This window comes from Hippopotamus amphibius, chromosome 9, assembly GCF_030028045.1.
Source record: "Hippopotamus amphibius kiboko isolate mHipAmp2 chromosome 9, mHipAmp2.hap2, whole genome shotgun sequence".
Classification (NCBI taxonomy): domain Eukaryota; kingdom Metazoa; phylum Chordata; class Mammalia; order Artiodactyla; family Hippopotamidae; genus Hippopotamus; species Hippopotamus amphibius.
The window spans coordinates 38,549,011-38,576,221 of record NC_080194.1 but is presented as its reverse complement, the minus strand read 5'-3'; the positions used below and the strand labels follow the sequence as shown (position 1 = coordinate 38,576,221).

At 33.7% G+C, this 27,211-nt stretch overlaps 1 protein-coding gene and 1 pseudogene across 1 annotated transcript; both read left to right on the top strand.

The window, feature by feature from the left end:
• The first annotated feature begins 4,611 nt into the window (after positions 1–4,611).
• LOC130860792 (putative olfactory receptor 56B2) lies at positions 4,612–5,562 on the top strand. The gene has a single exon (XM_057749365.1). The coding sequence runs from the start codon at positions 4,612–4,614 to the stop codon at positions 5,560–5,562; it is 951 nt and encodes a 316-aa protein (XP_057605348.1).
• An 11,969-nt stretch (positions 5,563–17,531) lies between these two features.
• Positions 17,532–18,384, top strand: LOC130860791 (putative olfactory receptor 56B2; annotated as a pseudogene).
• Positions 18,385–27,211: the final 8,827 nt, after the last annotated feature.

The window sequence follows — 27,211 nt, the reverse complement described above, 5'->3', positions numbered from 1 at the left end:
CACAAATTCAGGTTTGAGTCCATCTACCCATTTGAAGGCAGATGTGTTGTGAAAGACTGGGCTTTCATGGAAAATTGTTTATTTCTCCAATTGTCAGATTGCATAATAGTGTAACTTTCCATGATTATTATGAACAGCTATTTTTCTAAGCAAATCAGAATCTTTGACTCTGTTATACTGCATATCACACAAGAATCACCCCTATGGGGTGAATAGTGGGGAAATAGCAAGAGAATAGTTCCTAGTCACGGTCACAGCACTCTTGCCATCACCTACCCTCCCATTATTCTCAGAATGAGAATCTAATTTACTTGCTTTATTTCTAGACACACTTATTTGTGATTGCACTTTATTCATATTAGAAAGGAAAACATAGTTGGAGGAAGAAACTGTCATATTAGAAAAAGAACAGGCAATGTAAAATTGAGGACTGACTAGTGAGGAAACAAACACTTTCTATGGAGTTTAGAAATATGAATAGGCAACAGGTGATACAACTATACTTACAATAACTGGCCATATTCTTGTGTTAATGTAACTACTTCAATACATTTGTCTCCCACAAAATAATATGAACCCATTTTCTTTGCAGAAGAATTAGCTATAATGTATTGAAATCATTTTAAATCTGTTTTGGAAAAGCCTAATATAATTTTAGTCAATACTACAATATTTGGTGTAAAGTTGGATTATTAACTGAGAATTTTGCAAATGTATTGCAAATGGGACCTAAACTTCTTGTGTAACAATAAAACCAGTTTAAACAGTCAACACTAAAACTATCAAAAGGAAACATGAAGGACATAAATAGGATATTATCTCCTATTTAGGAACTATATCCTTAGGAAGCGAGCACAAGTAAACTCAGAGTTATATTTAGTATTCTCAATTTATGGGTATCTATGCTTTCCCTACTTGCTTCTGTTGTATGACCACAGAGAGAAGAGTTGACTGCTCAAATGTACTGAGAGGAAGAAATGAGCAATGATCCTATTTTTTCAACAACTGAAAATCTGTATACACTAGTCAAATATTTATCGATAATGCATTTCAAAGTCTTAGGCTACAGTAATCAGTTATAGTGTGTGCAAATATATATGTAACTCTACATTTATATGAATTGTTACAGTTTTGTTTCTTATTGATAAATGTAAAGGAATTATGAAAATTATAATTGCATACAAACATTAAGAATACATTTACAAGCCTAACAAGAAAGAAACCCGATGACAGTTTTGGTTTGTAATGAAACACACTCTTATATTGTAAACTCATATAATTCTTTGTCAATAATGCAAATTGCAAGGCTTTTCTTAGCCTTGAGATTGTTAAAGTACACACCAGTGCTGCTAACCAGAAAAATGAGCATCAGTTAATACGCTGTGATTGCTTTAAGTGAGTTCCCCACTTTGAAATTTTCTTCCACGTACTAATAAAGTAAACCATGTATTTTCAATATATTCTATTATTTTGCTTGTGGACAACCATATGAAACATGGCAATGAAACAATTTGGTGCACTGAGGTTTAACCACTGTGCGTAAAACATGTCATCTATGGTTTCATGAAGGTAATCTTGATCCATGATTTACTTGTTTGGGTTTTTATTTTGTTTTTTGTAATATTTCCTCCCTAATGTGTTAATTGTATTAGTATAATTTTTGTTTCCAAAAATCTTTGTGAATTTTCAGTTTACTTTTTCTTTGCACTCTCTTTTAAGAATTCATATATACACTTATTTATAGATAGGTATTTTATTGCATAAGCATTTGCATATAATCAATGTAAAATATGGGCAATTTGTAGTATTGTTTTAGTGATTCAACTTTATTTCCAAATCTAAAATATTTGTTTTCATAACTGCTTTTTTTCCTTTATATTTTCATTTATTTATTTATTTATTTATTTAGCTCTATTTTTTCCTATTGTTCATTTACGAAATAGAAATTATAGTTCTATTTCTTCTGGTGGTTCCTTTTATATTTTTGAAAAAATAATATTTAAAATACAGTGTAATACTTCTTAAAGTCTTATGAAATTTGAATCATTTATTAACCTGTTCATTCACTCAAAAACATTTATTGATATTAAATATGTACATGATATCTTGCTAGACAATGCAAATATAAATATAAATACATTATGTCCAAATAATAAGAGTTTGGTTAAATTCTGGTGGATGCAAGTTATCAATACTTTTTATACTATCATGATATTAAAATAGAAGGAGATATTAGTCCACTGACAGATATATTCTGTACCTACAAACCAGTCTCTTTTGCAGTTACATCATATTGAGAGGATTCAAAGGATAGCTCCCTGTCCTCTCTGAGGGAAAGTTGATATTCCTAAAGAAAGCGATGCTTTAAATTGGGTTTGGTGGTCGGAGGGCACAAAATAGAATAGAAAAATTGCAACATCGCAAAGCTAAAAATATCTGTGAACATGAGTGGGAAATATCAAACAGCAACAGAAGAGAAAGAAAGAAAAAGAAAGAAAGAAAGAAAGGAAGGAAGGAAGGAAGGAAGGAAGGAAGGAAGGAAGGAAGGAAGGAAGGAAGAAAAGAAAAACAAAGAGGGAGGGAGGGAGGAAAGAAACAGATCTAGTAGAATCCTAACCATGATTCAGTTGTAAGACCATTTGTCTTTTCCTCTTTGAATATTCTCCAGATCTGCTACAATGTTTTGCTTGATTTCATTTCTACCTACTCCTGTATGACTCCAAGAATTTGTTATGGCATAAGAAAGGTCTTTGAAAAAATCTCTCATGAAGTAGTTCATACTATGTTACTTTGCTACTTCCAAAGAAGTTGCTTTTTGCGGTATCTAATCTGTCCTCTTTCATTGTGAGTAGGTAAAGATAAAACCAAGATGTAAGTAAAAAAGTTAATAGGTAATAACTTTATACCTCTGATTCATCCACTATTTTAAACAATGTTAACTATACTCTTATGATGGACTGAAAGTTTATTCTGGGGAAAAAAAATCCTTTAACATGTCCTATGAATGCAAACATATCAGGTGTGATGAAGTCCAAGGATGAGACATCATAAAAAATGAGAATGTGAATCCAATATCATACTTAAGTGTGAGACAGACAGTGCTTTCTAGTACTCAGTATCAAGAACACTGGAAGCCATTCACGTATTTTTTAAGTTGTATATTGATAGGTTATTTTCATGAAAAATTGAAAGTCCCGGGGACAGGGGTAGACTATAAACACTGATAACTAGGAATGGCAACAATGAAACAAAGAGAACCCTATAAGAACACACAAAGTAAATCCCACTAAGAAATGAGACTCATTCATCACTTGGAGCTTCATATCAGCTTTCTAAAGACTCTTTGTTAAATGTGAATTAATAGTCAAAGAATGTATGACATTTGAGAAATAGTTCCAATACTAAAGATAAAAACAATGAAAATAAAAATTGAAATTTAGAAGTTATTAAAATAATATATATAAAGCAGAATAGGTATATTTGTATAAAAATATAACTTTTATGATCTACTATTCTTCATTATGTTACAAGTATGATGGAATGTCATCACTTAAGTTAAGATGAATGTATTCAACAGGTCTAAATCTACCCTGTTGTTCTGTACATACTATTATTTCGAGCCATAACATTTTTCAAATATGTTGTCTTGATAATACTTCCTTATATTTAAATTATTGTAAGAAAACAAATAATAAATAGCAAACATTTAGGAGAAACAGATCTTGAAAATCTGTTTCAGTTTCTAGATTAAAATGAATAAATATTTAAATTAAAATTTTTTGGTAGATACACAATAGTTGGATTTTAGTAATTAGATTTTCATAGTATTTATCTCAGACTAAGTTTTTAGCATCTGCTCTATTCTTTATGACTATCTGGAATGCTCCAAGAATCAAAACTATGTCAAGTAGGGGAAAATTACAAAAAACGAGAGCAGCTGATTTTAAATAATGCTGAAATTCCTAAACCACATTGCTCTCTTATTGATACCTGGTTTGGGACTGGTCATTAGCAATTTTTGACAAAATTTCCTCACTAAAACATGTTTGTACTAAATTACTTCATACATTTCAATTATAATTAAATGATGCACAGGACTATTTCACAAAATCTCATCTTTATAAGATTTATTTTCAATATCATATACTCTAATCTGTTACCTAAATGTCTCCATGCATAAAGATCTCTACACTCATTGGACACTTTAAGTGCCTAAGAATCCAACACTTTAGCAAAACCAAATCCAAGAGTCCAGGCTGTGATATCAAAGGGTTTTTATTTTTTACAGTTTCCATGACTTCCAGCATGAAGATAACAACCAAGGTCCTGATTTTCTCTAATATTCTATTCCTCAGTCATTAGAAGATGGAAATAATATGAATATAGTATGAAGTTTGTATTTTGATTAACTGAATTAACACATAATGGGCTACAAAAGTTCCTGTTTCACTAGAAACATCCAGTAAATCTTAGTGCTGGGACAAGAATAGAAAAGACAGTGATTCCCCCCTGCCACCACCACCACCTGGAATATCATGAATATCCTTTTCAAACACTGTCAGAGAAATTATTAAGAATAGTAACCTTGAATATTTTTCCTCTTAATGAAGAATGTTCCAGGATCTCAGAGATTCCAACAGCTCCATGTTCCAGGTCTCTGAATTCATTCTGATGGGATTCCCAGGCATTTACAGCTGGCAGCACTGGCTCTCCTTGCCCCTGGCTCTGTTTTACCTCTCAGCTCTCACTGCCAACATCCTTATCTTGATCATCATCAAACAGGAGGTAACATTGCACCAGCCTATGTACTATTTCCTGGGAATCCTGGCTGTGGTAGACATGGGCCTGGCTACCACCATCATGCCCAGGATTTTGGCCCTCTTGTGGTTCAAAGCTAAGGTTATCAGTCTCCCTGAGTGCTTTGAGCAGATGTATGTCATACATTTTTTTATGTGTATGGAATCAGGCATCTTTGTCTGCATGGCTATAGATAGGTATGTAGCCATTTGTCGACCACTACGCTATCCATCGATAATCACTGACACTTTTGTGGTTAAAGCAGCTGTGTTCATGGCTCTCAGAAACAGCCTATCTACCATCCCAGTGCCTGTGTTGGCTGCTCAGAGACAGTACTGCTCAAAAAACCAAATTGAGCACTGTCTGTGCTCTAATCTTGGAGTCACTAGCCTATCCTGTGACGACAGGAAAATCAATAGCATATACCAGTTACTTCTGGCCTGGACACTCACGGGAAGTGACTTGGGTTTGATTATTGTATCCTATGCTTTGATACTTCACTCTGTGTTGAAGCTGAATTCAGCAGAAGCTGCCTCCAAGGCCTTAAGTACCTGCACTTCCCACCTCATCCTAATCCTTTTTTTCTACACAGTTACTGTTGTCCTTTCTATCACACATAGTGCCTCAAAAACAGTTCCCCTCATCCCAGTCCTACTCAATGTACTTGAAAATGTCATTCCTCCTGCCCTCAACCCCATGGTCTATGCACTCAAGAACAAGGAGCTCAGACAGGGTTTATGTAAGGTGCTTAAGCTAAGCTTCTAAGGCAACTAACTTGGACAAGGTGCTCAATTTGTAATTTCCCCACATATATATCTATTAGATCCTCCAAGGATTGCAGATCGCAGAAAAAGTAAGAAAAACTGACATTTTCCAGTTAGTGTAAGTAATCAGTTGCAATTAACGAAACTTCCAAAAGAGTTGTAAAACTAATAGCTGTAACCATGTTTTTCAAGGAAGACCTTCAACAAAAATAATAACACAATGATGATTGTCTCAAGAAATCCAAGGAAAAGAAATGCAGAATAAACATTTCATTTTCTTACCTAGTTGCCCCTGGCTAAAATTCCAGATAACATTTAATAGTGGTTGTTAGAACAGATATCTATCATTCTCTTCTCTAACTGGAACATTTAATCTATGTACATTTCGTATAATTACTGATCGGATAGCACTTACTCCTGCCATTTGTCAATGGGCTTTATAATGTGTCTTACTATCTTTTTTAAAAAGACCAAGGACTTCAATGGACATTCCTCTAAAGAAGATGTGCAGTGGCCAACAAGCACATGAAAAAAATGCTCAGCATCATTAGTCATTAGATTAACACAAATCAAAACCACAATAAAATACTCTATATAATATTAAATGGCTATATTATTTTTAATGATATTAACAAGTTGTGACACTGTTTGTGGATACACTGGAACCACAGTATATTGATGGTGGGAACGTAAAATTATACCAGATCTGGGGAAAACAGTTTGTTGGTTAATCAAAAAGTCAAACACAGGGCTTCCTAGGTGGCGCAGTGGTTAAGAATCCACCAGCCAATGCAGGGGAAAACGGGTTTGATCCCTGCTCCAGGAAGATCCCACATGCTGCAGAGCAACTAAGCCCATGCGCCACGAACACTGAGCCTGCGCTTTAGAGCCCGTGAGCCACAACTATTGAGCCCATGTGCTGCAACTACTAAAGCCCATGCACCTAGAGCCCATGCTCTGCAATAAGAGAAGCCACGTCAATGAGGAGCCCACGCACCCCAATGAAAAGTAGCCCCCACTCACCGCAACTAAAAGAAAGCCTGCACATAGCAAAAAAAGACCCAACACAGCCAATAAAATAAATAAATAAATAAATGAATAAATTTATTAAAAAAAAAAAAGTCAAGCACAACTACAAATTGACCCAGCAATTCAATTCCTAACTGTATACCTAAAATAATACAAAACAGATATTGTTATAAACATGTACACTAATGTTCATAGCAACATTATCAGCCAAAACAGTGCACAGAATCCAAAAGTCCATTAACTTTTAAGATGAACATATCCATAAAAGAGATAATTATCCATCTATAAGAAGGATGAAATATGGATAAATGCTATTGCATTGATTGAAATACTCTGTTAAGTGAAAAAATACATGAAATGCTACAAGTTGTATGATTTCATTTACATAGCATGTCCAGGATAGGCAAGTCCACTGAATCAGAAAGCAAATTAATTGCTTCCAGGGGCTGTAGAAACAGTTCAACATGGAGTGACAGATTAATAGTTATGGAATTTCTTTTTGAGGAAATTGGAAATATTCTGGTATTAACAATGCATAGTGCTAAAGGTTGCACAGCACTGTGAATACAGGAAAAGCCACTCAGTTGTATATTTTTAAATGGTATAAATGAATATTTTGATGGTATGTAAATTTCACTTCAATAAAAAAAGACAAAATGCAAAAAAAAACAGTTCAAAACTTATCTCAACATATCTGTTTATTGTATCATTCATTTCTTATAAATTAAAAGAACATATATGTCTTACGAGAATAGAAAAATGTTAAAGATATTGTGTAAACACATATCATGTACTTTTATTTAATTTAATCATATTGGTGAATAATCCTGTTTTGAATATGCTTAATATATAAGGTCAATTGAAAATGCCATATTTACGTTTTAATATGATATTGTCCAATCATTTTTTTCAAAAGCATACATAGCAAATGTATATTATAAATATATCAGTACATGAACCCCAGTGTTCATAGCAACACTATTTACAATAGCCAAAACATGGAAGCAACATGTATCCATCAACAGATGAATAGATAAAGAATACGTGGCACATATGTACAGTGGAATATTACTCAGCCATAAAAAAGAAGGAAATATTGCCATATGCAACAACGTGGGTGGACCTAGAGATTATCATACTGAGGGAAGTAAATCAGACCAAGAAAGGCAAATGATATCACATATGTGGAATCTAAAAAATTAATAGAAATGAAGTTATTTACAAAACTGAAACAGATTCACAGACTTAGAAAACAAACTTATGGTTACCAAAGCGGAAAGGAGAGGGAGGGATAAATTTGGAGCACAGGATTAACAGATACACACTACTATATATAAAAATAAACAACAGGATTTACTGTATAGCACAGGGAGCTATATTGAATATTTTATAATAACCTATAATGAATAATATGAAAATACATATGTATAACTGAATCACATTGTTGTCCACCTGAAACTAACACAAACTTGTAAATCAACTATACTTCAATTAAAAAAATGTATCAGCAGTTACCTCTACATAATAGAATTTATAGGTTCAATTTACCTACTTCCAAAATCGTTTTTATTTTTTCAAATTCATAAAAATATAGAGGCATTACTTTTATTATCAAGTTAAAGGATATAAAACTAGAATCAGTTGTGTTTTATTATTGTTTTTGGTAATATCACCATCATCATTATTGTCTGGAAACTCAGGCACCTAAATTTTCCTAACTTAAAATCTAGGTGTAATAAGACTGAACTTTTGATGAAGTTCTACAATGCCATCGTATTTATCATTATCCTCACTAGAAAGTAAAATAGACATATAAAGGAACACGTGAATGAATGGGTATGAAAGTGATTGAAACTTTCCAAAACAGTTAAGTGCTTTCAACTTGTGTCATTAAAAATCCGACACAGAAAGAAACAAAAAATAAACATTGAAATTTCTAATATTTGTTGAAATTAAATTGAGGTCATTCTTATTTCCATATATATATATTTATATATATATATATATCTCACACACAAGCACACAGATGTAGATACATGCAGATGAAAATATTCTCTTACTTGTGTATCATTTTAAAGCAGTAAGAAGGGAAAGCTTCCACTCTTTTGCTTCTCCAATAGGGGTTAGCTTAATTTCTGTACCAGCATCTGTATCTCCAGTATTTTGCAATTACACTTTGGAGTATGTAACATACATCTTTAAATAGTCAATTCAATAATAAAAATATCAAGGGATTTCAAAGTTGAGAACAGTAAATATACATGTATTATAGAATCATGTTGTTGTTTTTTTTAACCAATATCCTAAACACCCAGACCAAATTGCATTCAGCTGTTTTGCTATCCAGAAACTAAAGTATTAAAGGAAATGCAAAAATGGGACAGGATTTTTGTTGTTTTTGGTACTGGGATAAAGTAGAGAGAGGCTTTGAGTGTGTATGAATTGATTATCATATTCTCAGAAAGCCTGGTTTGATTTCACCCACCCATTTGAAGGCAGAAATGTTGTAAAAGATTGAAAGTTTCTGAAAATGTTTATTTTCCCAATTCTTGGACTGCAATGCAGTGTGACTTTTCATGATAATTATCTAGTGGTTTTTCTTTTTTTTTTTTTTAAGTTCTTTATTGGAATATAATTGCTTTACACTGTTATGCCAGATTTTGCTATACAACAAAATGAATCAGCTGTATTTATACATATACCCCCATATCTCTTCCCTCCTGCAACTCCCCCCCACACTCCCTATCCCACCTCTCTAAGTCATCACCCATCATCCAGTTGATCTCCCTGTGTTATGCAGCAGCTTCCCACTAGCTATCTATTTTACATGTGGTAGTGTATATATGCCAATGCTACTCTCTCACTTCACCCCCCACCCTGTGCCCTTAAGTCCATTCTCTATGCATCTTTATTCTTGTCCTGTCACTGGGCTCATCCATACCATTTTTTTAGATTCAATATATATGAGTTAGCCTACAGTATATGTTTTTCTCTTTCTGTCTCACTTTGCTCTGTATGACAGAGCATCTACATCCACCTACAAATATCTCAATTTCATTCATTTTTATGGCTGAGTAATATTCCATTGTATGTATGGGCCACATCTTCTTTATCCATTCATCTGTTGATGGGCATTTAGGTTTTCTAAAAGCAAATAGAAACCTTTGACTGTGTCATGGTGGATGTCAGGTATGAGTCACCTCCATGACTGGAAGAAATGGAGAAATAACAAGCGAATAGTTCTTGATCATGGTCACAGCACTTGCTCTTCACTTACACTTCCATTACTCTCAGGATAAGAATCTTTCACTTGCTTCATATCTAGAGACACTTATTTGTGACTGTATTTCATCCATTTTAGATAGGAAAACCTACTTGGAAGAACAAACTGTCATAAAAAGAACATTGGATATAAAATTGAGGACTGACTAGTGAGGAAACAAACATTTTCTATGGAGTTTAGAAATGGGAATAGGCAACAGGTGGTATGATAATTGTACTTATAAATAAGTGGCCATTCTTATCTTAATGTAACTACTTCAATACACTTGTTTCCCACAAAATAATATGAGCCCATTTTCCTTATAGAAAAATTAAGCTATAATGTATTGAAATCATTTTACATTTGTTTGGGAAAAAGTCTAATGTAATTATAGTCAATACTGCAATATTTGATGTAAGCTTGGAACATTAATTGAGAATATTGCAACTGTATTGCAAATGGGTCCTAAACCTCATATAACAATGAAACCAGTTTAAATATTCAACACTAGAATTATAAAAAGAAAACATGAAGGGCATAAATAGGATATTTATCTCATATTTGGGAACTATATCCTTAGGAATAGAGCACAAGTAACCTCAGAGATATATTTACTATTCTCAATTTATGAGCATCTATGCTTTCCCTACTTGCTTCTGTTGCATGGACACACAGAGGTAAGAGTTGACGGTTCAAATGTATTGAGAGGAAGAAATGAGTAAAGATCCTATTTTTTCAAATACTTGGAAAATCTGTATACATTAGTCAAATATTTATCAATAATATAATTCAAAGCCTATCTTATTCTACAGCTATCAGTTTTAATGTGTGCAAATATATATGTAACTACATATATATGAATTGTTAGTTTTGTTTCTTATTGAAAAATATAAAAGAAATGTGAAAATTATAATGGCATACAAACATGAAGAACATATTTACAAGCCTTGAGGTATCACATCACACTGGTTAGAATGGGCATCATCAAAAAAATCTACCAACAGTAAATGCTGGAGAGGGTGTGGAAAAAAGGGAACCCTCTGGTGGGAATGTAAATTGATACAGCCACTATGGAGAACAGAATGGAGGTTCCTTGCAAAACTAAAAATAGAGTTACCATATGACCCAGCAATCCCACTACTGGGCGTATACCCAGAGAACACCATAATTCAAAAAGACACATGCACCCCAAATTTCATTGCAGCACTATTTACAATAGCCAGGTCATGGAAGCAACCTAAATGTCCATCAGCAGATGAATAGATAAAGAAAATGTGGTACATATATACAATGGAATATTACTCAGCTGTATAAAGCAACAATATTGGGACATTTGTAGAGACATGGATGGACCTAGAGACTGTCATCCAGAGTGAAGTGAGTCACAAAGAGAAAAACAAATATTGTATATTATCACATATATGCGGAATATAGAAAGATGGTACAGATCAACCAATTTGCAAGGCAGAAATAGAGACACAGATGTAGAGAATAAACATATGGATAGCAAGTGGGGAAAGCGAGGCGGGAGGGGGGATGAATTGGGAGACTGGGATTGCTATATACACATTACTAATAAGAAAAAAAATCAAATTGTACACATTAAAAAAAGGAGCTATAGATGATTATAAAGTGCATAAACATGGATTGTGTAATACAATCATAAAAGAAACCTCATAACCACAAATAGCTAAATTTTCACAATTTGACTCGTTTCCTTATACAGTAGTTAGAATTTCAACTTGAAGTTATCATTTTTCCCTTTTTACTGTCTTTAATTATAGAAAACTTCCACCAGCTTGTAATTTAGAGAAATTTGCTCTAACAAGGAAAGTTGATTTACCATACAGATATTCTCCAGATGTAGTTTGTATAGATAGAAATTGAGTTAAACAATTTTGGAGAATAGAGTTCCTTGGAAATGGTTAGCATTGAAATTCATTACAAACCATGTTAAAATGCTCAAATTCTCTAGAGTTGTAGGAATCCTTAAAAACAAAACTCTAGTTTCCTCTGCATGTAATTTTCTTAATTTCCCTCGTCTTTAGAATGATGTTTACCACATCCTTGCCTATTTAACATCTTTATATCCTTCAAGCCTTTGTGAGTACTTACATTGCTCTGTGATGCCTTTCCCAGCTTTCCAGGCAGAACTCCATCAAAGTCTCCTGCAGTGCTGAATAGTGAATAGTAAATAACCACACACACACACACACACACAAAACACAAGAATATATTTACAAGCCTAACAAGAAAGAAACCTGATGACAGATTTGGCATGTAAGGAAACATACACTTATATTGTAAACTCATATTATACTTTGTCTATAATGCAAATTGCAAGGCTTTTGTTAGCCTTGAGATTGTTAGCTTAAAGTCCACACCAGTGTCGCTAAACAGGAACTTGAGAATCAGTTACTAAGATGTCATTGCTTTCAGTTCCTTCCACATTTTAAAATTTTCTACCTTGTTCTAACAAATTAAAAAGATAAATTCGGTATTTCTTATTAGTGTTCTTGAGGAAAGCCATATCAAACCTGGGGACGTAACTATATGTTGCATTCAGCTTTAATTGCTGTGTGCAAAGCATGTCATTGTTTCTCAAAGGTGCTCTTGATCGACCATTGATTTGTTTGGGTTTCTAGTTTGTCTGATATAACTATTTCCCCCATGATTCTGGGGAATGTGCAAGAAGTGTTAGTATGCATTTTGTTACCTTAAAACTCTGCGCATACTTTATGTATGGTTTCCTTACACACTTACATGGACATGTATAATCTATGTACATAAATGTTTATTGCATATGTGTATCTAAAATCATTGTGAAATATGACCAATTTACAGTATATTTATTTATTTTTTAAGAACTTTTATTGGGATACAGTTAACATACAACAAACTGCATATATCTAGAGTGTAAAATCTGGTATTTTTTTTCCCATTAGCTATGTATATATGGCAATCCCAATCTCCCAATTCATTCCCCCATACAGTATCTTTATTTAATTGACCTTTATTGCCACATCCAAAATATTTATTTTGCCTTTTACCTTATTTTTCTTGCTTCTTTTTTTGAGAATTTCTCTATTTTCTGTATTTTATGATTCAGAATACTTTTAGGAATTTTTTTCTCAATTATGAAGTAGACATTAAGCTCTGTTTCTTCTGGTGGTTCTTTTTATGTCTCCAAATAATGCTATTCAGACTACAATGCAATAATTATGGTCTAATATGAAATTTGATTCAATTACTCAATATGGTCATTCACTCAAAAATATTCATGATATCTAATGTGCACACGATGACTTCCTAGACACTGTAAATATAAACATAATATGTCCTAGTCTTAAGGGTTTGTATAAATTGTGGTTGATTCAAAAATACCACAGTTTTTAATATCATGGTATTAAAACAAGAAAAAATATTAACTCAGTCAACAAATGTATTCCTGACCTACAAAGAATGCCACCTTTCCTATGATATCATGTTAAAAGTATTAAAGAGTGGCTCTATTCTCTCTGAGAAAGAGTTAACTTGTTATAAAGAAGCAATGATTGAAGCTAGGTTTGCTGGTGGGAGGGTACAAAACAGAATAGAGGATTGGCAATTCATTAAGTTAAAACTGTTAGTGTGATGTAAATAGGAAATAGCAAACAGCAACAGAATCAAACACTGATCTAGCAGATTCCTAATTAAGCTTCAGGTTTAAGAGTATTCAGCTTTTCCTCTTTGAAAAATTTCCTGATCTCCTCCAAAATTTTGCTCAGTTGCCATTTCCTAACTACTCCTGTATCACTCTGAAATTATGGTGACACAAGAGAAGTTTTTGAAAAGCACTCTTATGAAATGTTTGTCATATATTGATTTGCTATTTCCAAAACAAGCCACTTTTTACAATATCTTATCTGTCATCCTTCCATGTGAGTACATAAAGGTAAAACAGGGATGTAGTGGGAAATAATAAATAAGGAACATTTGAAATCTCTCATTTACTCACTATTCTAAACAATGTTAAATATAATCTTATGTTGACTAGAAGTTTACTGTGGAAAGAATATTTAACAAAAGAACATCCATATATATATATGTGTGTGTGTGTGTGTATATATATGACATCACAAAAATGAGAAGGCTTAACCCAATATTCATGTATAAATGTGAAATTCCCAGTGTCCTTCTACTATTCAGTGTCAAGAACACTGGCAACCAGTGATATATTCCTGCAGGAATAAGTTGGTGGATTATACTCAGGAAAAATTTAAAGTCCCCGAGAGAAGACCTATAAACACAGTTAACTAAGGATTTCTATAATGAAGGAAAGAGCATTCAAAGTACAGTGGTGAGTGAAAAATCTTCTGCACTCTGGTTATAATAAAACTTCTGTTGGTCCCACCATCTTATCAGCGGTTTCTGTTCAAGGCTACTGTCTCCCCCAGTCACTGCTGTGCAGGTGTGAACGTGTTACATCAGTCCATTTGTAATTGCGGTGTGAGCAAAAATGGATGCCCCACTTGTGATTTGCACGAAAGAAGAGCAGCGTGCAGTGATTTGTTTTTTGTGGTCTGAGGCTGTACCTGGTGCCATTATTTATCGAAGGTTTTGTGCCCAGTATGGAGAAAGTGTTTTGTCACGAAGAAGTGTATAAATGAATAGAGAAGTTCAAGGAAGGTCGCACAAGTGTTAGCCATCAAGAAAGAGCCGGACGCCTGTCTACGTGAAGATGAGAACACAGCAATGCATTTGTGGCTCACAGCTCAGCCTAAAACATTTTTTAATGAGGGAATATGAAATCTTGCTGACAGTTGGACAAAGTGTACTGAAAAGCAAGGAGATTATGTCGAAAAATGATGTATTTGTCTTTTCTGAAAGTTAATTAACATAAATTCTACAGCCAGAGTGAGGATAATTTTTGGCTCACCCTCATACATATACAATGGAATACTACTCAGACATAAAAAAGGATGAAATAATAACATTTGCAGATCCACAGATGGGTCTAGAGATTATCATACCGAGTGAAGTAAGTCAGACAGAGAAAGAAAATATCATATGATATTGCTTATATGTGGAATTTGAAAAAAAATGATTAAAATGAACTTATTTGCCAAACAGAAATAGATTCACAGATATAGAAAACCAGCTTATGGTTACTGGGGGATGGGGGTTTGGAGAAGGATGGAGTGGAAGGTTGGGGTTAGCAGACATAAGTTATTATATATGGAATGAATAAACAACAAGGTCCTGCTGTATAGCACAGAGAACTGTATGCAGTATCCTTTGATAAACCGTAATGGAAAAGAATATTTAAAACATGTATATATATATATGTGTGTGTGTGTGTATAACTGACTTTGCTGTATAGTAGAAAATAATATAGCATTGTAAATTAACTATACTTCAATAAAACAAATTCAAAAAATATATGCTGTTATGGAAATGAAATTTGAAAGCATCATCCTAAGTGAAAAAGTCAGACATAAATGGTAAGTGTTCTATGAGTCTGTTTATATTGGATATCCAGAATAGGTAAGCTCACTGAATCAGAAAGCAGATTATTTATTGGCAGGAGCTGGAAAAACAGGACAATGAGTGACTAATTTTCATGGAGTTTCATTTTGCGACAACAAAAATGTTCTGGAGCTATATAGTACCGGTGTTTGCACAGTCCTCAATTTACATTTCAAAGAGGAAAATTGTTAATTTAATAGTATATGAATTTCACCTCTATAAAAAATGATAAAGTGAAAAAGAACCTGTGTGAAAATTTTTCTCTACATATATGTTTGTATCATTGTCTGCAAAACAAAGAATGTATATGTCTAAGAATAGAAAAACATTAAAGAAATTGTGTAAATACATATGATGCACTTTTATTTAATCATAACACTACTGAATAGCCCTGTTGTGAATGTCAATTTAAAATTGCAGAATTTATGTTTTAATATGACATTGTCAAAATTTTTTTTAAAAACACATATAGCAAATGTATATTAAAAATGTATCTGGTAGCCTGTAATTTTTGAAATGTAAGGGTTGAAATTATCTCTTTCAAAACTCATTTTTATTTTTCCAAGCAATAAAAATATGCAGACATTGCTTTTATTCTCTAATTAAAGGATATAGAACTAGAACCAGTTTGTGTTTTATTATTAATATTATTGCCATTATCATCATTATTAATCTCAAACTTTGGGCACCTAAATACTGCTCACTTAATATGTATGCTTAATAAAGCTGATCCTCTGGAAAAGTTCTGTAATGTCATACTATTCATCCTCAATGTCACTTGAAAGAAAAAATAAGCAAATAAAGGAACATATGAATGGATGTGGGTGGGAGTGATTAAAACATTCTGAAACATCATAAGTATCATAAACTTTTGTCTTTAAGGGCCTGACACAGAAAGAAACAAAACTCTTCTGTAAATATTAAAATTGCTAATATTCATTAAACATTACAGTGTTCATTCTATACCCCCATACATACTTCTTCACACAAAGCAAAGATCTATCTAGCTATATAGATGCACACATATGAAATTATTCTCTTACATATGAAATTATTCTCTTACTTATGTATTATCTTATAGATGGTAAGAATGTAAACCTTCCACTCATTCTCCTCCTCAGATAGGGGTTAGCTTGATTCTCATAACAAACCGCCTCTGTATCTTTACAGTGTGCATATGCCCTCGGGATATGTAGCACACATTTTCCTTTAAATGCTATACTCAATAGTACAAATAACAAAGGATTAGGAAGTTGAGGATTGTGCATGTACATATATAGTAGAATCATGAGGTCTTTTGACTAATACCGTGAACACCTGGACTAGATTGCATTCAGCTTACTGTTTTGCTATCCAGAAACTAAGGTATGAAAGTACCTACAAAAGCGGGAGTAGAGGTAGGATTTTTTATTTATTCTTTAGGCAGTAAAAAAAGTGGAGAGGGTATTTGGGTGTATATTAATAGATTTTTATATTCACACAACTTCAGTTTTCAAGTTAAAATAGTTACTGGACTCAAAAATACTGAGATTTCTCAACTGCATTTTTTTCTTTTACAGTAGCTTTGGTTTAGACAGCTCATTCACATTTTTTGGACATCAGTTTCCTCACTGAGAAAAAAAAAGGTATACTAACTTACCTCACATATGTTTCTGAAAATTAAATAATATTCATGAGTATTTTCAATACTTAAATAAAAAAGAAAAGCTTTTCTAATATTTTATCATCTGTTACTGAAATATCTCCACACATAAAAACAACTACTTTGACTATAAACATTTGGTCTCTAAAGAAAACAACTCATTAGCAAAACCAAATTTAAGAGTCCAGGCTGTGGTATCTGATTGCTTTCCTCTAGTTCAGCTCAATGACTTACAAGATGATAGATAATGAAGATAATAACCAAGGTCCTTACTTTCTCTAATGTTCCACTTTTTAATTATGAGAGGGTGAAATTAATGGCATGTGCCTTATGGAGTTTTTGTGATCATCAGCTTAGTTAACACACAGAATGTACCATCACAGTTCCTGTTTCATTAGATGTCTCCAATAAATGTTAGTGTTCAGATGAGAGTAATAAAGATGATGAATCCTCCCCTTCAAGATCATGAACATAATAATGTCAGAGAGATGATTAAGAATAGTAACCTTGAATAGTTTTCCTCTTAGTGAAGATGTTCCGGGATCTCAGAGACTCCAACAGCCCAAAGGTGCAGGTCTCTGAGTTCATTTTGACAGGATTCCAAGGCATTCACAGCTGGCAGCACTGGCTCTCCCAGCCTATGTACCATTTCATGGGCATTCTGGTTGTGGTAGACATGGGCTTCACTACCACCATCATGCCCAAGATTTTGACCATCTTATGGTTTAGTGCTAAGACCATAAGTCTCCCTGAGTGCTTTGTGCTGATGTATTTCATACACTGATATGTGGTCATGGAGTCAGTCATCTTTTTCTGCATCGCTATAGATGCAGCCATTTGTCGATCACTGTGCTATTCATCAATAATCACTGAATCTTTTGTGCTCAAAGCAACTGTGTTCATGACACTCAGAAACAGCCTGGCTACCATCTAAGTGCCTGTGTTGGCTGCTCAGAGACATTACTGCTCAAAAAACCAAATTGAGCACTGTCTATGCTCTAATCTTGGAGTTACTAGCCTATCTTGTCATGACAGGACAATCAGCAGTGTCTACCAGCTACTGCTGGCCTGGACACACATAGAAGGTGACTTGGGTTTGATCATTTTATCCTATCCTGTGTTGAAATTGAACTCAGCAGAAGCTGCATCCATGGCCCTAAGTACCTGCACTTCCCACCTTAATTCTTTTCTTCTACACAGTCATTATTGTCCTTTCCATGATCTGTAGCACAGCAATGACAGTTACCCTTATCTCAGTTCTACTCAATGTACTTGAAAATGTCATTCCTCTAGCCCTCATCCCTATAGTCTATGTACTCAAGAACAAAGAGCTCAGACGGGGCTCATATAATATTCTTAAACTAAATATCAAGGACAACTGACACTTAGAGGACACTTACTTTACTGATTTCTCCAGATTGCTACCCAATATAATATCCAATGAGTGCTTAATGAGAGAATAAATAAGGAAAGAGGGCATTGTGCAGGTTTTCACTTATTGTAATGAATCAATGGCAGCAACTCAAACTTAGAAAAAATATTAGCAGGTGACAGTCATATTTGAAATCTTTGGTTTCAACCAAAAATCCTTATTAAAATGAGTAATATTATGTTTATTGTGTCATGGGATTCAAGGAAAATGTAAGTGAAATATGCTGCCTGAATTTCCTAAGACCTCTCTTTTTGTTTCACTGATCTTTTCTGTGTCTTCTCTACATTCTTTTTGCTTGCTTCAGAATGCCTTTCCCCATTCCTTAGTTTACAAAGAACATACTGATTGTGAAAAATCTATCATATTTATTAATTCAAAACATTTTGGAATCAGGTGGAATAATTTTTTCCTTGTTACAAATGCCCAGCACAACATTTTCTGTGTTTGGTTTGGGAAATGCTTTCTGGAATAATTAATCACTATCCAAGAGCCTTATGCTTCATGCATCATTCAATAAGGGGTCTAAATAATGTCCTTGGATGCTAGCAAAACAATAATTAAAAACCATGAGAAGAGTACACTTTTAATGAACTACCAAAATATTGCAATCCGAATGTCTACAAAGAAACTATGAATATCAACATAATTAGAAGTCTTTATAATTTTGTAAAAACTTTAAAAATTATATATGCTTAGAGAAACTTCATAATTTCTTATTTTGGATACAGGGTTTCTGGAATTATTAATCTACTTTATGGCTTGTGTACTTGTATGGTGACTCCCACAGATTCCATTTCGATAGATTAGAAAGGGATGAAAGGTCAGTTTCCAGAAAGTGAGAAATATTACTGGAGACAATGAGCACTGAGGAAGCAAAACAAACAAACCATTCAATGTAATTTACATTGGTGTGGGGGTACCTTCTCGTAATTTCAATGTGTATAAAACATACAGCAAGCATTATGAACGAAAAGTATCAGGACTTTTTTCATATCGCTGATGTCGTGGTTACACAATTCTTTAAAAAATCTCAAGGATTATAACCAAAATACCCTAGTCATATTCAAGGTAATTTTTGGTCATTTTTCAGCCTTTTATTCTTCTGTTCTGGACTGATTATTTTTTTTCAAGGGGGCTTCATCTACTTAAAGTCATCTCCTCTATTCAACTAAACCTTATTTAGAAACTTCTCTAAGTTCTTAGAGCTAACACAAATCTGTTAATTATTTACTGTCTATAGTTTATTTATTTACATTGTCACTCATTTAACTGTTGAATTGTGTAGATTTCAGAAATGCAGGTGGTAAAATAGGTAAAAAATAGAAATTGGTGGAAATCAGGCCAAGCAAGTGAACAAGAAAATATAATCTAATTACAAAACTCAGAAACAGAAATTCATACCATGCTTCTTAAAAATTGCTACAACTGGCATTCAAATTTCCTTCAACCACTTTGGATACAAAAAAGAAAGAAATCTAAATTATAAATTATATAAAACCTTAATCAAAAACAGTTATTCTGGAAAGGCTGAAGATTTCTGATAATGAGTTGGGAAAGGTGTTATTTTTCTTTCTTTTTTTTAACATGAATCAATTTACAGATTTAATTGCTAGAAACAGTGTTATGTCAATCTTGAAGCTGCACAAAATACTTGAAACTTGAAGAGTGCTTTGCTGAGATTGATAAATTTAGATTTGTTTCAAATATGTGCAGTTGTCCTTTGAATTCGGTGTTACTGAGTTGATGTAAGAATTAGAGAATTTACTTGGACAGACTTTGAAACTGGTATGCTTTTGTTTCAGAGTCAAATATTCTTCTAAAAGAGATGAACCATTGTATATATGTACCACATCTTCTTTATCCAGTCATCTGTTGATGGACACTTAGTGTGTGCTTCCATGTCTTAGTTATTGTAAATAATGCTGCTACAAACATTAGGGTGCATATATCTTTTCAAATTAGTGTTTTTATTTTCTTTGGATATATATCAGGAGTGGAATACCTGAGTCATATGGTAGTTCTGTTTTTAACTTTTTTAGGAACCTCCATACTGTTTGCCATAGTGACTGTATTAACTTAATTTCCACCAACAGTGTAGTAAGTCTCCCTTTTCTCCACATCTTCACCAACACTGGTTATTTCTTGTCTTTTTGACTCTAGCCATTCTGACAATTGTGAGGTGATATTTCACTGTAGTTTTGATTTACAGTTCTCTGATTATTAGTGATTTTTCATGAGTCTTAGCCAATGTAACACATTGTTATAACCTAGGGCATTCCCAGTAGCATTTTCTATGAGGAAAATAATTGATGTTACTTATTGTTTCATATAGTGTACCTCATAAGACCAAGGAAATAATAAGAAATGAAGATTCAGTGAAAACAATTTTATAAGGATACAACATAGACATCATTTTGATTCTGGTCTAAAGTTCTCTATTATTCTACCTCATTTAAGTGTAAAGTTGCAAACATGTAGACAAATGCAAGGGTTGCATTTCCTTCAGTCAATTCTTTATTAATATCACATCTGAGCTTTTTTATATATTCAATGTTATCAATATAATAGCAATTAGGGGTTCAGCTAGTATTGTTAATCAAGGGATCATTTATATTTTTTGTTAATCAACTAGTTAAATGATAGATACAGGATTGACCTAAAACAAGCCAAAACATCTCTCATTTGCATTATCAAATAACCTTCCTAATTCTCATAGTACATCAGTTCATATCTTAGTACCTATGCCTGTTATACATCTGTCTGGACTTCTGGATGAAGCAACTGACAAAAGATTAATCTCCAAGATATAGAAGTAGCTCAGGCAGCTCAATATCAAAAAAGCAAAAAACAAAAAAACACACACGCAAAAACAAGCAACCCAATCAAAAAGTAGGCAGAAGACCTCAATAGGCATTTCACCACAGAAGACATACAGATGGCCAAGAGACACAAGAAAAGATCCTCAGCATCACTAATTATTAGAGAAGTGCAAATCAAAACTACAATGAGGTATTACTCACACTTATCACAATGACCATCATCAAAAAATCTACAAACAATAAATGCTGGAGAGGGTTTGGAGAAAAGGGAACCATCTTGCACTGTTGGTGGGAAAATAAATTGATACAGCCACTACAGCGAACAGGATGGAGGTTCCTTAAAAAACTCAAAATGACCCAGCAATTACACTACTGGGCATATACCCAGAGGAAAACTTGATTCAAAAAGATACATGCACCCCAATGTTCATTGCAGCACTATTTACAATAGCCAGGACATTGAAGCAACCCAAATGTCCATCAAGAGACAAATGGGTAAGGAAGATGTGGTACATATATACAAGGGAATATTACTCAGCCATAAAAAGGAACAAAATTGGGTCATTTGTAGAGACACGGATGGACCTAGAGAGTGTCATACAGAGTGAAGTACATCAGAAAGAGAAAAGCAAATATTGTATAATAACACATATATGTGGAATCTAGAGAAATGGTATAGATGATCTTATTTGTAAAGTAGAAATAGAGACATAGACTTAGAGAACAAATATATGGATACCAAAGGGAAAAGAGGTTGGGTGGGAGGAATTGGGAGACTGGGATTGACACATATACATTATTGATACTGTGTATAAGATAGATAACTGACGGGAACATACTGTATAGCACAGGGAACTCTACCTAATGCACTGTGGTAACCTAAATGGAAGGGTAGTCCAAAAGGGAGGGGATATCTGTTCTCATAAGGCTGATTCATTTTGTTGTGCAGCGGAGGCTAACACAGCATTATAAAGCAATGATACTGCAATAAAAATTAATTAAAAAAAGAAAGCCTTCTCACTTCTGTGTATGAGAGAAGATGTGTACGCTCTACATCCACCTCCTCACAGAGCTGCAAGAACAGACTTGAGCCAAGGACATGTGCATTAATGCAGTTGCTAATTTTAATCACATCCTGCAAAACGTTGTTAAATCAGGTGACATTTTTCCGCTAGCTACCATTTCTCTATGGATGAGACAATGCATAGATTCACATTCAGAAGCAACCTCTGTGACCTGAGTAGCCAAAAAAGAAAGCCATCCAGTCATGGCAGCTACTCTGTCCATGCATATACCAACACAAAATGACTAATTCATTTTTCCTGATATGTAATCATTCAAAGACTAGCTCTGCAGCTGTGGTGCTGGTTGGCAACAAAAGTGCACATAACATATCCTCATGCACATCCACCTGAAAAATCTATTGCACAAAAACAGGCATTGTTGCCTTATTGTCAACATTGGTAGACTCGTTAACCTGGATTGCATACCACGGTAACTCATTAGTCCTCTCTAACAATCGCGCCTCAATATTCTCTTCTATTTCATCAATTTGTCTATCCTATGCTGGGTTCTTTCAGAAACAGACCTGAGATAAGAATTTGATTTAAATATTTTATTTGGTAGATTGTACTAGAAAACATTGATGGCAGGGAATCTAAGACAGGGAATAAAACAGAGTCAATACAAAGCATAAGCAGGTTACTGGCTGTAGGTATGGGGGCTCAGTGTTCACTGAAGTACTTTGGATAATGTTATAGGACGTGCGTCCACATTTTCCCACCATGAGATGAGAACATTTGAGTGTTTGCTCTCCACGTCTCATTAATGGGATTTAAATGGCTTAATTCCTGGTGACTTCTGGACTTCTCCATCTGCTAGCTGAAGGAAGCTCTCAAGTAGAGTTACATCTTTCAATAAGACCTAGTAGGAGCTATGACTGCCAAACCGGGGTAGAATGGGAATCAGCAGAATTTGCTGTATTCTACCACTTGCAAGATTCAGACTCAATCATGTCCCACATTATGTTAATTCTAGATTTTCATGGCCTTTTAAAGTTAGTGGCCAATCGGGGCTTCCTAGGTGGTACAGTGGTTGAGAATCCACCTGCCAATGCAGGGGACACGGATTCAACCCCTGCTCCAGGAAGTTCCCACATGCCACGGAGCAACTAAGTCCAGGCGCCACAACTATTGAACCTGCGCTTTAGAGCCCGTGAGCCACAGCTATTGAGCCCATGTGCTGCTACTACTGAAGCCTACGCGCCTAGAGCCTTTGCTCTGCAACAAGAGAAGCCACAGCACGGAGGAGCCCACGCACTGCAAAAAAGAAAAGACCCAACACGGGCAATAAAATAAACAAATAAATAAATAAATAAATTTATTTAAAAAATAATAAAGTTAGTGGCCAGTCACAATTTCTTTTGTTTTTAAAAAAACAAAGACAACGTGCAACAGGAGGGTTAATGGGAGGAATACAAATCCATTGCTGTAGTTGATCCTTGAAGCCATAACCAACATGTCCTTATTCTACTTGCTATTATAGATTCCTCTCTCCCCTCATCAACTAGCTTAGGGTTTTTGTTATTCTTGTTGTTGTTTTGCTTTGTTTTTGGTGTCCCCTACCCTGAATCTCTTCATCTCCAAGGAGAATAAGCCCCTGGGATTCTATGCCCTTTTTAGTACTTTTAAGCTATACTTGCACATTGACCATACATTGGAAACTCCCAGAGGTGTCTCATTGAACTGTTTTGTTCCAGACATAATTCTCCCGCTACCACTATGTAACAGCAACCATAGCTCCTCATGACAATCTAGGTCGAGTATTTCTGCCATTAAAGTCACTCCTTTCTTTACTTCCTAGACTGTAGCCATGGTGAGCCACAAATGATCAAGCAGCAGCTTTAGTTTTAGGACTGAATACATGGTAGAAAAGGCCCCCTCCCCTTGCAAATAAGGAATGATTACTAGTACAGACTAAATTGAGAGGGAAAAACTGGGTTACAGGGAATGATAACAGTAAAGGCTACTCTTCTTTCTACCCATTGGCTTCTGAATGCTGAGGTTTAGTTATCAAAGATACAAGACCATGTGATTACTATACTTCAGATATCTACCGTATACTGCAAGACAGCCCCTCAACCCCACAGCATGTCATGCATGAGTTAGTGCCTTAGCTGTATTTTTTTTAAGACATACCAAGAAAGCCTCTTTTAGAGTACTTTTACTGGGATGCCTCCAAGTTTTACTTGGCTTGCTGAATGTTGTAGCAACTATTAAATCCTGTTTAGTTGGACCTCAAGTGTGTTTCTGATGTGTTTGCCTGGAAGGCACAGACAACCTTAACCAAATATCAATGTTAACATCACCAATAATGGAATAAACTAACATCATACCCCCTTAGTTTGATGCACTAAGAACTAAATGTATGATATACATTCTAAAAGTGCACAATCTAAATCTAATCATGAAGAATATTCAGACAAATCTGAGAGCCATTATATTAAAAAAAAACCTTCAAAAATGTCAATTTTATAAAATTCAAAGAAATTCAGATTATTTCATCTTTTAAAAGACTAAAGGTTTTGTAAATAAGTTCATTTATACCATTTTTTAAAAATTAGATTTCAAAAACAAACTTTATGGTTGCCAAAGGGAAAAAGTTGGGGGTGGGGGGTGGGGGCAGGTTGGAATAAATTAGGAGCTTGGGATTAACATACATACACTACTGTGTATAAATAGATTACCAACAAAGACCTACTGTATAGCACAGGGAACTTTTCTCAATATTCTGTAATAACCTATATGGGAAAAGAATCTGGAAAATAATGAATTCATGTATATGTATGACTGAATCACTTAGATGCACACCTTAAACAGGACACTGTAAATCAACTATACTCCAATAAAAGTTTAAAAAGAGAGAGAGAAATAAAGAAAACCATGACAAAATTGAAAGATTAAAAAATAATAAATAAAAAGAAAAAGAATAAAGATAGTCAAGTACAATTTACAATCTTGGATTGGGGAACAAAAGTACTATATAAAACATTATGAGAAAAACTGAAAGAACTTGTATATGAACTGTACATCAAATATATGCCAATTTTAGGTTCTCTAAATTTGACAATTACATGGAATAAGAGAGAGAGAGACAGAGAGAGACCCACACAGAGAGAGAATTTACACTGACTACATTTAACAAGTGGAACATAAACTCCAAAAAAAGAAAATTCAGTAGAAAAATTGACAGAAGACTTAGACCCTTTACAAAAGAGAATAAATAAGAAACATTCACATGAAATGTTGTATGGTATTAGTCAATAAGGAAATGCAAATTAAAACCATGAGATACCACTAGTCAAAAAATATTTAAAATGAAAAGAACTGGCAATATAAAATTTTAGCAGGATGTGAAGCAGCTAAAACTTTCAGATATTGTTGATGGGGGTGTAAATTGATACAAAAATTTTGGAAAACTGTTTGCCAATGCTTATTAAAGCTAAATATACATATATTCTATGACCCATAAGTTACACTTCTGGATAATGCCTATAAGTTATGAGTACATATATCTACCAAAGGATATGTACATGAATGTTCAAGATAATGTCAATAATGTCCCCAAGTTGAAAACAGTGTTCATAAAATGACAGAATAAAAAATCTATATATATTACAGATAGATACACATATTGATAGATGATAGATGATAGATAGATAGATAGAGAATAGATAGATAGATAGGACATATATTTTTAACACATATAATGTAAACTTTTATATATATTTAATATATAAGATTTATATATTTACTATCTCATATTATATTCATTAAATATGTATGACATCATAATTAAAAAATAAAGTGCTGCTATACAAAGCAATATAAATGAATCTTACAGACTTACTGTTGAAAGAGAGAAGACATATAAAAGTACATTCTGTGTTATTTATATTAAATAAAGTTTTTTAAAAAATAAGGAAATCTATGGTGCTGAGGCCAAAATTGTGGTTATTTTTGCAGTTCAAATGAAAGGCACTGGGTTTGTGGAGATATTCTATACTTGGGCCTGGGTGTTGGTACCAAAGATATACCTAAGATTTGTTCAGTCTACACTATAAGATATACCTCAATTTCAAGAAGAAGAATAAAGAAAAACCTCATGGGAATGGTTGATATTATACCTGAATTTATTTCTAGTATATCAGTGATTCTCAAAATTGTTGGTCTTACGATCCAATTTACCCTATTAAACTTTACTGAAATCTTAAAGAGCATTTGTTTATGTGCTCCATATCTATAAATATTGACTGTGTTCAAAACTAAAATAGAATTTTAAAAGTGCTTATTAACTTAAAGTAGCAATGAGAAGCCTATATGTTACCATAAAACACATATTTTTGTGAAAAATAAGTATATTTTTCCAAAGATATTGTCATACTATTTTACATTTTGCAAGTATTTTAATGACTGATTTAATAGACAACGGTTAGATTTTATCTGCTTCTGCATTATATCTGTTGAAATATGTTGTTTTGTTTAATATTTATGAAAAAAAATATGACCTCACATAGATATACAGTTGGAAGAGGGAGGGGTTGAGTCTTTAATACCTTTTCAGTTAATTGTGGGTATCTTCTTTGATACCACATCCAAACTCGACAACAGAGAGTCTCCTAAAGCTTAGTTGTAAAATCTGAAACCATATCAGTAAGCTGTTGGTACTCTGAAGTATTAAAACCCACTGGTCTATCTTACACTGAAATTAATCTTCACACATGCATCATTTTGTAACATCAAACATTTGTCATTTGGAAATATTGGCTCACTGAGTTATGCAGATCTTCTAAGTGTTGACAGAATTTATTTTTACAATAATAATCACACATCATTTGGACTCTGGAAAACCCCTTTGTACATTAGTAAGAGAATGAAACTGAAAAAGGCAAATAATGCC